Consider the following 15,247-nt stretch of genomic DNA (forward strand, 5'->3'; position numbering starts at 1 on the left):
CCAAACCTTGTTCTAAAATGTGGGACATTTCAAATATAGCAAAGGTGAAAGGGTGTGGCATTGAGATTACTTGGAAGAAGACACGTTTTGACCTGAAAATGGGTTTCCACAGACAGATTTATGCCCTAGTGCATTTCTCAGTGTTTCCGATATTTTAATTTAGCAGCGGTGGTCCGCCGCTGCCAAATCATGTCCTCCGCTCCAAAAATACAACGTACGTAGAAAAGATAATGGCGTTATATATATATTTTTTAAATAAGATCAACTTTCAGAACTAACAACCACCTAAATAAAAACTAGACAGTCAGGGAGAATCTAAAATTCAGAAAATGGCATGGCATGGGGCCCCCATTGAAATGGTTATAATGTTGTCGTCACTCAGATGGCATAAGAACACAGCATATATCATGGATACATTTGTAGAATTACAGGAAATCTGCTTTAAAACCGCTATTTTTCTCAGCCCCATGGACAAATGGGTAGAATTGCAAGAAATTTGCTTTAAAAAAAGCAAACTGGTAGGCACCGCTGCCGAAAAAAATACTAGGGGAAACACCAATGTATTAATCTGTACAGAGAGTGGTGGAAGTCAGTGGCACCAGCCTTGATCTCTCCCTGCCCTGACTATTAAGAGCCCTGTCTGGCAGGTTGGCACAGAGGCAGGAATAGATGACTGTCTTTGGTCACCTTTGGGTGTTTGGGGCTTCAGTGTGACAGGACTGCCTAGAACGGCAGCAGCGTTAGTGTCTGGGCAGAGCCTGGCTCATGGCGTCACAGAGGGCCAGAGCAGCTATAGGAGGCTGCATCCTGCCCAGAGTCTCACGCATCTAGACCGTCCTGCCTCAGATAAAGCTGTGAGCACTAGGCTAATCTGGAGACTGCCCAGGCCAGGACCTTAATCAGTTTGTTACCACCACATGACAGAACATGTTTGGCTGGAAATAACTTCAGTCAACAGAATCTCTTGGGAGGAACCTAGCTGTCTAAATTCAACAGGCCTATTCTGATTCAAAACTAAAAGCTGAAGAGAAGAGGCCCTGTTCATATTGTAGACAGAACATGCAGGCAGCATGCTCAACATTTAACATACACACGTAGTGTGCATGGGCCCCGGTTCCAATGCACTGTTGACAACTAACCTAGCGCAGACTCGGGTGTTACCCACAGCAAACAAGAGTAAGGAATACTTCCTCTCAGGCCACACCCTCTTCAAATTGACAGAACACTTCAATGTGGCCAATGCTACGGGTCATTGTTGGCAATATCACACCAGTCTCACAAAACAGTAAGGCTTGCCGCCTGGTTTAGCGTCAGACTTTGGACTGCAGGTAGGCCTCATGTCTATACGAGAAAACAGAGGAAATCACAAGGGAGTTGCTGATCTCCCTGGAGAGAGAGACAGGTGGCTATCCTGCAGTTAGGAATCCATTTGCCAGAGCAATGAAGCATGGTGAACGAACGTCATTACTAAAGCCCCAGGGAAATGACTAATATCAACCACCTCTTATCAATGCAGCCTTCCTGCTGTTGCACAAGGCAGCTTGAGTACTGGGTTCTGCAAAATACCCTTAATGCCTATGTTTTGCAATGACCATACTAGAACTTGGCAGGGAGAGAATAATCTGCAGATAAGACAATGAGAGAATGTTCATATTTGTCACAATTGACTTTCCTTATAATATGTTACATTTCAGACGTGTTAGATAAGCGTGTCTAAACTGAAAGAGAAAACACCTAAAGCCTAATCCCCAATTTAATAAATTGGTATCCAAAATATAACTGAAAAAGCATGGAATCTTTCAACATCTCACTTTGGTAAAGTAATGTCATAGTTCCACCCACAAGGGTTCTCATGGAGCAATCTTCCCTTTAAAATGTTCAAAACATCAACGACAGAAATGAGACCTAACGATGTAACGTTATTGCACTGAAATGTTCTCATCCATATCAGATTACAGGCTGTAAATGCAGAACAGCAGTTGTAGCTAGTGACTTAGGCCTATTTCAAGTCCCAAATCTAGTGAACGGTGACCATATGGCAGCCCAAACAATGTATAATTTGCCAAGGCAAGGGATACACAAAAGATGCTTTCAGTAGACCAGAGGCAAACACCTGTGACTTTCTATATACAGTTGAAGTCGGACGTTTACACAAACTTGTTTTAATGACTCGAACCTAAGTGTATCAACCACTCCACAAATGTCTAGTTAACAAACTATAGTTTTGGCAAGTCGGTTAGGACATCTACTTCATGCAAGACACAAGTAATTTCTCAAACAATTGTTTACATAGATTATTTCACTGTATCACAATTCTAGTGGGTCAGAAGTTTACATACACTAAGTTGACTGTGCCTTTAAACAGCTTGCGAAATTCCAGAAAATGATGTCATGGCTTTAGAAGCTTCTGATAGGCTAATTGACATCATTTGAGTCAATTGGAGGTGTACCTGTGGATGCATTTCAAGGCCTACCTTCAAACTCAGTGCCTCTTTGCTTGACATCATGGGAAAATCTAAAGAAATCAGCCAAGACCTCAGAAAAAAAATTGTGGACCTCCATGGATCATCCTTGGGAGCAATGAGGAATGGGCCAAAATTCACCCAACTTATTGTGGGAAGCTTGTGGAAGTCTACCGGAAACGTTTGACCCAAGTTAAACTATTTAAAGGCAATGCTACCAAATACTAATTGAGTGTATGTAAACTTGTGACCCACTGGGAATGTGATGAAAGAAATAAAAGCTGAAATAAATCATTGTCTCTACTATTATTCTGATATTTCACATTCTTAAAATAAAGTGGTGAGCCTAACTGACCTAAGACAGGAGATTTTTACTAGGATTAAATGTCAGGAATTGTGAAAAACTGAGTTTAAATGTATTTGGTTAAGGTGTATGTAAACTTCGGACTTCAACTGTATGTATGCATGTATATACACACACACACACACACACAGTGCATTCGGAAAGTATTCAGAACCCTTTTTCTTTCCACATTTTATTAAGTTACAGCTTTTTTCTAAAATTAATTAAATAATTTCCCCCCGCTCATCAATCTACACACAATACCCCATAATGACAAAGCAAAAACAGGTTTAGACATTTTGGGAAATGTATTAAAAATAAAAAACTGAAATACCTTGTTTGAAAGCTGTGCCTTTTCCACCACGTGGGCCAGCCCCCTTGCAATTCAAGTACTAGCCAATGAACTTCCGGCCCTCGCCATTTGAGTGACAGCTAGCAAGATACACACAGCAGAGCAAAAGCAATGACATAGTGCACATATCTGCACATATGTGACGTAGTACGTAACTTTCTGGGACCACTTTTGGCTTGTGAGAGCTACTTTCAGAACTACTGGCTAAAAAGTATACAAAAAGTACAGATTCTCTTTAACAGGGCTTTGTGAATCTCTTTAACAGGCTGAGCCAGAACAGCTTCAATGCACTTTGGCATAGATTCTACAAGTGTCTGGAACTCTATTGCTGGGATGCGACACCATTCTCCCACAAGAAATGCCATCATTTGGTGTTTTGTTGATGGTGGTGGAAAACGCCATCTCAGGCACCGCTCCAAAATCTTCCATACTTGTTCAATTAGGTTAAGATCTGGTGACTGAGATGGCCATGGCATATGGTTAACATCATTTTCATGCTCAACAAACCATTCAGTGACCACTCATGCCCTGTGGATGGGGGCTTTATCATCCTGTGGGCAAAGCCATGGAGAGGCTTCTCTGCAACTTCGCTATTACACTGTTATTATCAGTAGTATTTCATTATTAGTATTCAAGTTATTACCTCTAAATATTAGTCTAGTATACAAATTAAGAAGTGTCAGATTGGAGAGTAATTCTGGAAAAATGCAGATTCCAATTGACGCACCAAGTCCAATGCGTTGTCCCCCTCCACTTTCCCCGATCGATTCGCATAACGTCACCGACGCTACTGTGGTCATTCTCTATGGAAATATGTTGTTCAAAGTGTCTAGAGGACGCAGTAATGAGAGAAAAATAATATATTACTGGAAAAATTATACGCTGCTGACAATCTTATGATATAGGCTATGCATCCTGTAGGATGAATCAGGAAGATAGCTTGGCTACGTTTCATTCAGTTGCACCACATTTAATAAGAGAAGAAACGCAAAACTGGTACCGGTCGTCATTCCCTGCAACAAGACACAGGTTGTTGCTTTCTATCTGATTAAAGAGATGACGTCCAGACAGGCTAGGCCTATTTTAGTAAACTGTATGAACGGACATAAGGAATTAGTGAACTCATACATGCACACCACCCACCTAAAAGGACCCATCAATCAAGCTGCCTGCAGCGCATCTAACTCAGACATAAGCAAATCACATTTGTCCTTTCCCAAAAACATTAAAAACCTTGCCTTCAAATCCTTTCTGTGGAATATCAAAATGAATGCTAAATCAATGTAGCCCATTGAGGATCAGTGGTGGAAAAGTACCCAATTGTCATACTTCAGTAAAAGTATACAGTACATTCGGAAAGTATTTAGACCCCTTGACTTTTTCCACATTTTGTTACTTTGCAGCCTTACTCTAAAATTGATTCAATCGTGTTTTCCCTCAATCTACACACACACCACCCCATAATGATTGTAATACATTTGCATGAATAAAAAATAAAAAAAACAATAATGAAATAACACATTAATATAAGTATTCAGACTTGTTACTCAGTACTTTGTTGAAGCACCTTTGGCAGCCATTACAGCTAGAGGTCGACCGATTAAATCGGAATGGCCGATTTAATTAGGGCCGATTTCAAGTTTTCATAACAATCGTAAATCTGTATTTTTTGACGATTTTTTTTTACACCTTTATTTAACTAGGCAAGTGAGTTAAGAACACATTCTTATTTTCAATGACGGCCTAGGAACGGAGGGTTAACTGCCTTGTTCAGGGTCAGAACGACAGATTTTTACCTTGTCAGCTCTGGGATTCAATCTTGCAACCTTACAGTTAACTAGTTCAACACTCTAACCACCTGCCTCACGAGGACCCCGCCTGTTATGCGAATGCAGTAAGAAGCCAAGGTAAGTTGCTAGCTAGCATTAAAATTATCTTATAAAAAAATCAATCATAATCACTAGTTAACTACACATGGTTGATGATATTACTAGTTTATCTAGCGTGTCCTGCGTTGCATATAATCGATGCAGTGCGCATTCACATAAAAGGACTGTCGTTGCTCCAACGTGTACCTAACCATAAACATCAATGCCTTTCTTAAAATCAATACACAGAAGTATATATTTTTTAAACCTGCATATTTAGCTAAAAGACATCCAGGTTAGCAGGCAATATTAACCAGGTGAAATTGTGTCACTTCTCTTGCGTTCATTGCACGCAGTCAGGGTATATGCAACAGTTTGGGCCGCCTGGCTCATTGCGAACTAATTTGCCAGAATTTTACGTAATTATGACATAACATTGAAGGTTGTGCAATGTAACAGGAATATTTAGACTTATGGATGCCACCCGTTAGATAAAATAAGGAACGGTTCCGTATTTCACTGAAAAAATAAACGTTTTGTTTTCGAGATGATAGTTTCTGGATTCGACCATATTAATGACCGAAGGCTCGTATTTCTGTGTGTTATTATGTTATAATTAAGTCTATGATTTGATAGAGCAGTCTGACTGAGCGATGGTAGGCACCAACAGGCTCGTAAGCATTCATTCAAACAACACTTTTGTGCGTTTTGGCAGCAGCTCTATGCAATGCTTCAAGCATTGCGCTGTTTATGACTTCAAGCCTATCAACTCCCGAGATTAGGTTGGTGTAACCGATGTGAAATGGCTAGTTAGCGGGGTGCGCGCTAGCGTTTCAAACATCACTAGCTCTGAGACTTGGAGTAGTTGTTCCCCTTGCTCTGCATGGGTAACACTGCTTCGAGGGTGGCTGTTGTCGATGTGTTCCTGGTTCGAGCCCAGGTAGCGGCGAGGAGAGGGATGGAAGCTATACTGTTACACTGGCAATACTAAAGTGCCTATAAGAACATCCAATAGTTGAAGGTATATGAAATACAAATCATTACATTTACATTTAAGTCATTTTGCAGACGCTCTTATCCAGAGCGACTTACAAATTGGAAAGTTCATACATATTCATCCTGGTCCCCCCGTGGGAAATGAACCCACAACCCTGGCGTTGCAAGCGCCATGCTCTACCAACTGAGCCACACGGGACTCGAGGTAAGTAAGGGCAGTGTTCGTGTGATATTAATCATGTAGGCCCTACTTAAAAAAAGGCTAACAGAGAGGAGTCTTGCTACCTGCACTTCAGGTAGTCAGTGATGGACACAGCATGCTCAGCATCAAACAGTGAGTCCAATCATCATAGAGAGAAATAATCATAGATTCATAGAGAGAAATAGTCCTATAATTCCTTTAACTACAACCTAAAACCTCTTACCATGGAATATTGAAGACTCATGTTAAAAGGAACCACCAGCTTTCATATGTTCTCATGTTCTGAGCAAGGAACTTAAACGTTAGCTTTCTTACATGGCACATATTGCACTTTTACTTTCTTCCCCAACACTTTGTTTTTGCATTATGTAAACCAAATTGAACATGTTTCATTATTTGAGTCTACATTGATTTTATTGATGTATTAAGTTAAAATAAGTGTTCATTGTTCATTCAGTATTGTTGTAATTGTCATTATTACAAATACATTTTTAAAAAATATTCAAAAAATAGGCTGATTAATTGGAATCAGCTTTTTTTGGTCCTCCAATAATCGGTATCGGCGTTGAAAAATCATAATCGGTCGACCTCTAATTACAGCCTCGAGTCTTCTTGGGTATGACGCAACAAGCTTGGCACACCTGTATTTGGGGAGTTTATCTCATTATTCTCTGCAGATCCTCTCAAGCTCTGTCAGGCTGGATGGGGAGCATCGCTGCACAGCTATTTTCAGATCTCTCCAGATGTTCGATCGGGTTCAAGCTCTGGCTGGGCCACTCAAGGACATTCAGAGACTTGTCCCGAAGTCACTCCTGCGTTGTCTTGGCTGTGTGATAAGGGTCATTGTGCTGTTGGAAGGGGAACCTTCACCCAAGTCTGAGGTCCTGAGCGCTCTGGAGCAGTTTTACATCACGGATCTCTCTGTACTTTACTCTGTTCATCTTTCCCTCGAGCCTAACTAATCTCCTAGTCCCTGCCTCTGAAAATCCAGACATCACCATGCTTCAATGTAGGGATGGTGCCAGGTTTCCTCCAGAAGTGACACTTGGCATTCAGGCCAAAGAGTTCAATCTTGGTCTCATCAGAACAGAGAATCTTATTTCTCATTGTCTGAGAGTCCTTTAGGTGCCTTTTGGCTAACTCCAAGCAGGCTGTCATGTGCCTTTTACTGAGGAGTAGCTTCTGTCTGGCCACTCTACCATAAATGCCTGATTGGTGGAGGGCTGCAGAGATGGTGGTCCTTCTGGAAGGTTCTCCCATCTCCACAGAGGAACTCTGGAGCTCTGTCAGAGTGACCATCAGATTATTGGTCACCTCCCTGACCAAGGCCCTTCTCCCCCGATTGCTCAGTTTGGCTGGGTAGCCAGCTCTAGGAAGAGTCTTGGTTCCAAACTTCTCCCATTTAAGAATGATGGAGACCACTGGGTTGTTGGGGACCTTCAATGCTGCAGAAATGTTTAGGTACCCTTCCTAAATCTGTGCATCGATACAATCATGTCTCGGAGCTCTACGGACAAGTCCTTCGACCTCATGGCTTGGTTTTTGCTCTGACATGCACTGTCAACTGTGGGACCTTGTATAAACAGGTGTGTGCCTTTCTAAATAATGTCCCATCAATTGAATTTACCACAGGTGGACGCCAATTTATATAAACATCTCAAGGATGATCAATGGAAACAGGATGCACCTGAGCTCAATTTCAAGTCTCATAGCAAAGGGTCTGAATACTTATGTAAATAAGGTTTCAGATGTGTATATATATTTATCTATCTACACACACACACTTCTAAAAGCCTGTTTTCGCTTTGTCATTATGGGTTATTGTGTAGATTGATAAAGCATTTTTTTTTTTTAAATAAAGTCATCCATTTTTTAATAAGTCTGTAACATAACAAAATGTGGAAAAAGTCATGGGGTCTGAATACTTTCCGAGCACACTGTAGATACCTTAATAGAAAGTTACTCAAGTAAAAGTATTTGGTTCTAAATATACCTAAGTATTAAAAGTAAAAATAATTTCAAATTCCTTATATTAAGCAAAGCAGACGTCACCATTTTCTTATTTTAAATAAGACATTTAAAAAGCAGACGGCTAGCCAATGGCTAGCCACAGGCACACACAGACAATTTACAAATGATGCATGCGTGTTCAGTCCACCATCTCAGGGGCAGTAGGGATGACCACGTATTCTCTTGATAAGTGCGTGAATTCAACCATTTTCCTGTCCTGCTAAGCATTCAAAATGTAACGAGTACTTTTGGGTGTCAAGGAGAATGCAGGGAGTAAAAAGTACATTATTTTCTTTAGGAATGCAGTGAACTAAAAGTTGGCAAAAAATATAAATAGTAAAGTAAAGTACAGATACCCCATAAAACGACTTTACACCACTGACGAGAATATAGACAACTATTAGAAAATAGAAACATACACGCAGCCTGTCCATAGCCGAATGATCAGCCTGTCCATAGCCGAATGATCAGCCTGTCCATAGCCGAATGATCAGCCTGTCCATAGCCGAATGATCAGCCTGTCCATAGCCTAATGATCAGCCATTGATCAATTTTAGTGAAGCAATGGGGGTGTACTATAAATTGGCAATGAACTGGAGGGGAAGTTTGAATGGCGAGAGTGACACAGTCTAGCTCTGGTGTGATATGATCACATTGGCTAAATTGAAATCTTGCTACACTGATGCATTGCAAACATTAAAAAACAGGCAGAGAAATGAATTAATAATTCACACAATTAACCCAGACCTGCCATTGACAGTGGCAGTGTCATCAGTTTATTTTCGCATGTTCAATTTTACATCTAACTATGATGTTTGGTTAAGCACTTCTCACGTGATCAAATGTGAACGAAGAGTCATCTGTCATTGAACTACAAACACTTCATTGAAGAATCCCTACTGTCAACCAATCACCGACGAAGGGGAATTGACTTCGGCTACCAAACTTCGACAAGCCTCAAGAAAAAAAAGTGCTTGAACCCTGCCGTACACCAAAACGAATACAAACGTCACAAAAAGTCGTCATAATATATGCGCGAACTGTTTCGACTGGGACGCATAGATCACGAAGTCTTGCGCTACCGGTGCTGGCACATGCGCAGATCAAATACATCGCTGGAACGCTGATTAAACTGTTGAGTTTAGTTACATGTCCTAATAATTCTAAAGATTGCGCAGAAAACCAGGTGTTTTAATCGGCGTATGCTTACTTTGATTTTGACATTACGCCGATTACGATAAGCAGAGTAAAGTGTGTACATGACTATTGCCATACGTTACTCGGCCTAGTACTGCCATAATCAGTTTAATATCAAATTATGTGTGTGTGTGTGTGTGTGTGTGTGTACAGTGTACATGTAGCTAAACGTACGTTGACAGACGTGTCATTCCTTCCTGTGAACTGCCGATATATACCTGAGTGCTCATAAAGCTGGTTCGCTAACTGATTTGTCATGCCCTCAAAACGGTCTAGCAACAATACACCAACTGGATACAAAACTAGCTAAGTTAGCGGCTGTAGTTAAGTTACTTAACTATTAGTTAACTAGCTAGTTATGAAGTTACACACTAACAACGTCCTGCAATCTTGCTAACTGACGTTATTCAACTAAATGCAAGAAAGCTATTTAACGTGAAATGGTTTTATTGAAAAAGTTGGGAGGCCTCCACTTACCTGCATCCCAGGCACTTGCACCGCAACCGGTGACTGGGCCATCTTCCGCATCCAAATGAATAACAGAAAACCAACCGATTAACGTTTCAGATAACTAGCCTAGCGAACTAACGTCAGGCAACCCAGTTTGTGGTTTATTATTCGCTAGTTAACGGTAGCAACCTATTTTCCTTTGAAAAACGTAGCTAACTGCTAAAGTCGTCGTAGCTAGCTGACATTACACACCCAGCCTTAACGCTAGGCTAGCTACTTCAAAACAACAGGCGACTGACTATTCCATGACATCGCTATTGATGTTTTAACATTAATTTATAGTTGTAAAACAATGTCTTTGATGTTACGACAGGCTATTCATCTGTGTATTTAGCTAGTAAAAAATACAATCCAAAAGTGCAAGCAGTCGACGACTTGTTGTCAGAACTACGTTGATGTGGCTGGCTGGCTTTATGCCGCGTTCATATACTAGTGGGAACTCGGAAATTTCCAACTTGATAACTGGTTATCGTTATACACGTGCTGCGTTCAATCAGTCAGCAAGTCGAACATTTCTGAGTTTCCTAGATCCGACTAGTAGTTGAACGCAGCAAACGTTATTTGCGCTCAGCAGTTGGGTGGAGCCGAAAACTGTACAGAGACATTTGCGTCACTGCTTTCTCTCCAATTGTGTGATTGCGGCACTCATTTTGGGGCGTTCCTGCGTGTGGGCATTCCTACGTCTGCTGTGTACCGGAGTCCTAGCTTAAAATGTGTATAAGGTAAAGGGCTCCTGTAGATGCAGGAACGCCCCAAATTGCTGGCTGCAATTGCTCCCTTCTGCTTTTGCCAACTTGCTCCAAAATCGCGTAACTTCAATTCCAGGCGTTTCTTGATGTGGGCTTTCACCAGGAAACGCCCACTGGTGCCTGCTATTGGTCGGTACCTGCCATTGGTCAGTAGTGATGGGCATTCCGGCTCTTTTCAGTGAGCCGGCTCGTTCGGCTCAGTTCACCAAAAAGAGCCAGCACGTTTAGCTCCCAAACGGCTCTTTAAAAAAAAATAGTTTTGTATTTTTTCAAGTCAAACAGTTTGCGACAGTCAAGCTATGATTGGTGTTAAAACAATTCTAATTAAATAAAATCATACCCTACCTTAACCACAATGTATTTAAAAATGCATTGGTTTGTTATGACATTTGCATTTAAAGTATAACTTTTTAATATATAAAAACAAAGTGCATATAAATCTAACCATTCAAAACGAATACAATCTGAACAACATAATAATAGAATATTGCACCATATCAAAGAAAAATAAATAACAATGTGCAAAACGGATTCGGCTCTAAGAGCCGGCTCTTGTAAGTGAACGTTGGGAGCCGGCTTGCATATCAGAAGAGCGTAATCTATTTATTACATTTTTTTATAAAATAAGATATGAATAATCAAAAGATTTAAATGAATAGAATTAACTACTTCAAAGAACGAAAAAAAATAAATAATAATATAGGCCTAAATGCTCAAGCGCACACATTCGTTCTGAAAGATCTGCAGATCCTCTGAGCTGGTGGAAGAACAAGGCCTCTGTCTACCCACGGCTTACTAAAGTCATGACAGGGAGACTCTGCATAGTTACCACAACCGTTCCCTTTGAGAGGGTCTTCTCGAAAACGGGACAAATAATTACTGAGAGAAGAGACCGCATCAGCCCCTCAAAGTGAGGCAGCTTGCATTTCTGAATGCAAATCTCTCATAAAAGCAAAATATGGTCAGCATTGCTGTGTGCTGCTGGTTATAACATGGCAATAAAGAAGAGAGAGAAAAGAGGGACCAGTTTAATGTTTTAAGTGGGATTCTGCAGTTTTGCACATTGTTATTTATTTTTCTTTGATATGGTGGAATATTCTATTATTATGTTGTTCAGATTGTATTTGTTTTTGCACTTTGTTTATATATTAAAAAGTTATACTTTAAATGCAAATGTTTTCATAACAAACCAATGCATTTTTAAATACATTGTGATTAAGGTAGAGTATGATTTCATTTAATCATTTAATTATAATTGTTTTGATTAACACCAGTCATACATAGTCAAACTATCGCAAACTGTTTGACTTGAAAAAATAATAAACATATTTTTTTAAAGAGCCGTTTGGGAGCCAAAAGTGCCGGCTCTTTTTGGTGAGCTGTGCCGAACGAGCCGGCTCACTAAAAAGAACCGGAATGCCCATCACCAGACTATGTGACTGTGAGTGAGTTGGCTCGGTCCTCCCTGACGCATCTTTGGTTCATTGGTCGACACTGCGTGTCTGATTGACAGGAACAACAGGTAAGGCTGTTCGTCTGAGCAGACAGTCAGAACGAATGTGTGCGCTTGAGTATTTAGGCCTATATTATTTTATTTTTTCGTTCTTTGAATTAGTTAATTATATTAATTCTTTTGATTATTCATATCCTATTTTAAAAATATTTGTATAAATAGTTTCAGCTCTTCTGTTATGCGAGCCGGCTCCCAACGTTCACCTATAAGACCGGCACTTAGAGCTGACTCGTTCACAAACGACCCACCATTAAAGGTCAGTTCCTGCACAGTCCCATGCAGTTGATGTCGAGGAGACTTCTCGATTTACGATGTTTAAAAAGCACTCGTTTTAAAGGAATGCTTTAGATATCATACTTTGCATGAATGTCTGTGGATGAGGGTTATTGATACTTTCAGAAAGCACTGTATGAGAGTAATATAGTTGCTTAACTTACAGCGCATTAGGAAAGTATTCTGACCCCTTCACTTTCTCCACATTCTGTTGTGTTACATCCACAGGACGTTGGCTGAACCTTAATTGGGGAGGATGGGCTCGTGGTAATGGTTGAACTGGAAATTGTGGAATGGCATGTTTCCATGTGTTTGAAGCCATTCCATTGCTCCGTTCCATGAGTTATTATGAGCCATTCTCCCATCAGCAACCTCCACTGGTTGCAGCATTATTCTAAAATTGAATAAATAATTCGTTTTCCTCATCAAAGCAAAAACAGGTTTTTAGATTTTTTTTGCAAATAAAAAAATATAAATACCTTATTTACATAAGTATTCAGACCCTTCGTTATGAGACTCGAAATTGAACTCAGGTGCATCCTGTTTCCATTGATCATCCTTGAGATGTTTCTACAACTTGATTGGAGTACACTTGGGGTAAATCTAATTAATTGGACATGATTTGGAAAGGCAAAAACCAAGCCATGAGGTAGTAGGAATTGTCCGTAGAGCTCCGAGACAGGATTGTGTCGAGGCACAGATCTGGCGAAGGGTACCAAAACATTTCTACATTCTTGAAGATCCCCAAGAACACAGTGGCCTTCATCAATTCTTTTTTTGATTCGATTTTTTTACCCTTCTCTCCCCAATTTCGTGATATCCACTTGGTAGTTACAGTCTTGTCCCATCGCTGCAACTCCCGTATGGACTCGGGACAGGCGAAGGTTGAGAGTCATGCGTCCTCCGAAACGCAACCTCGCCAAGCCACACTAGTTATTGACACACTGCTCGCTTAACCTGGAAGCCAACCGCATCAATGTTTCGGAAGAAACACTGTACAGCTGGCGACCAAAGTCAGCGTGAATGCGCCTGGCCTGGCACAGGAGTCGCAAGAGCGCGATGGGACAAGGACATCCAGGCCAAACCCTCCCCTAACCTGGACGACTCTCGACCAATTGTGTGCCGCCTCATGGGTCTCCTGGTCACGGCCGGCTGCCTGGGATCGTACCCTGGTCTTTAGTGAGGCCTCTAGCACTGTGATGCAGTGCCTTAGATCGCTGCGCAACTCGGGAGGCCTCTAGCCTCCATCATTCTTAAATGGAAGAAGTTTGGAACACCCAAGACTCTTCCTAGAGCTGGCCGCCAGGCCAAACTAAGCAATCGGAGAAGGGCTTTGGTCCGGCAGGTGACCAAGAACCCGATGGTCACTGACAGAGCTCCAGAGTTCCTCTGTGGACTCTCAGACCATGAGAAACAAGATTCTCTGGTCTGATGAAACCAAGATTGAACATTTTGGCCTGAATGCCAAGTGTTACGTCTGGAGGAAAGCAGGCACAGCTCATAACCTGGCCAATACCATCCCTAAGGTGAAGCTTGGTGGTGGCAGGATCATGCTGTGGGAATGTTTTTCAGCGGCAGGGACTGTGAGACTAGTCAGGATCGAGGGAAAGATGAATGGAGCAAAGTACAGACAGATCCTTGATGAAAACCTGCTCCAGAATACTCAGGATCTCAGACTGGGCGAAGTTTCATCTTACAACATGACAACGACCCTAAGGACACAGCCATGATAACGCAGGAGTGGCTTCGGGACAAGTCTCTGAATGTCCTTGAATGGCCCAGCAAGATCCCAGACTTGAACCTGATCTAACATCTCTGGAAAGACCTGAAAAAAGCTGTGCACCGACGCTCCCCATTCAATCAGACAGAGCTTGAGAGGATCTGCAGAGAAGAACAGGAGAAACTCCCCAAATACAGGTGTGCCAAGCTTGTAGCGTCATACCCAAGAATACTCGAGGCTGTAATTGCTGCCAAAGGTGCTTCAAAAGAGTACTGAGTAAAGGGTCTGAATACCTACGTAAATGTGATATTAAAGATTTTTTTAAATTATAAATTTTCACAAATTTCCAAAAAACTGTTTTTGCTTTGTCATTATGGGGTATTGTGTGTAGATTAATGAGGGGTAAAAACAATTGAATCCATTTTAGAATAAGACTGTAACGTAACAAATTGTGGAAAAAGTGGAAAAAGTCCAAGGGTCTGAATACTTTCCAAATGCAGTGTATGTAGATATTCTAAACAAAGGGTTTTGATAACTTTCATGTGCAACAGTTCCATGTAGAATAAACCATCCTTTACATAATATTGTTGAAGCAGGTTTCTGCTAATATAACAATGTGCAAATATTACACTTATCTTTCATCTTTTATTGTCCTTCACAGCCGATACGGACACTGTACCTATCAACATTGTCTGGTGGTGCTGGGGCTACCTTGCCAAACATGTCAGTTGTCATACCCCTTTATGGTGTCCCATATCGTTGCCCCCATTGATAGTACCATTTGATTCTATAATACAATAGACAAAAAGTACTAGATGTGTCTTGTATCATTTTATTGCTGAGTGCAAGGTCTCTCTCCATTCAGAGACATCAGCATCAAGCCTGTCTGTCATTCTGGACTCCATCACATCATCTTGCAAGTATGCCGAGTGTTGGCGCCATACAGGTATTTGTGAACACATAGTCACTAGTCTATTATAAATGGCAGTTAGAATAGGTGATATCTGACACACAAACAGATACTAAACTCAGCAAAAAAAGAAACGTCCTAT

General features: G+C 41.1%; 1 protein-coding gene across 3 annotated transcripts in view; it reads right to left on the reverse strand.

The window, feature by feature from the left end:
* The window catches only part of LOC129868654 (serine/threonine-protein kinase 26-like), a 25,450-nt gene extending 15,083 nt beyond the window's left edge, over positions 1-10,367 (reverse strand). For all 3 annotated transcript variants that reach the window (XM_055942823.1, XM_055942824.1, XM_055942825.1), the window contains exon 1: positions 9,908-10,367. In XM_055942823.1, coding sequence (XP_055798798.1) covers positions 9,908-9,958 — 51 coding nt within the window. In that variant the 5' untranslated portion in view covers positions 9,959-10,367. The remainder of the gene's footprint in view (positions 1-9,907) is intronic.
* Positions 10,368-15,247: the final 4,880 nt, after the last annotated feature.

The sequence above is a fragment of the Salvelinus fontinalis genome, chromosome 13, assembly GCF_029448725.1.
Source record: "Salvelinus fontinalis isolate EN_2023a chromosome 13, ASM2944872v1, whole genome shotgun sequence".
NCBI classification, from domain to species: domain Eukaryota; kingdom Metazoa; phylum Chordata; class Actinopteri; order Salmoniformes; family Salmonidae; genus Salvelinus; species Salvelinus fontinalis.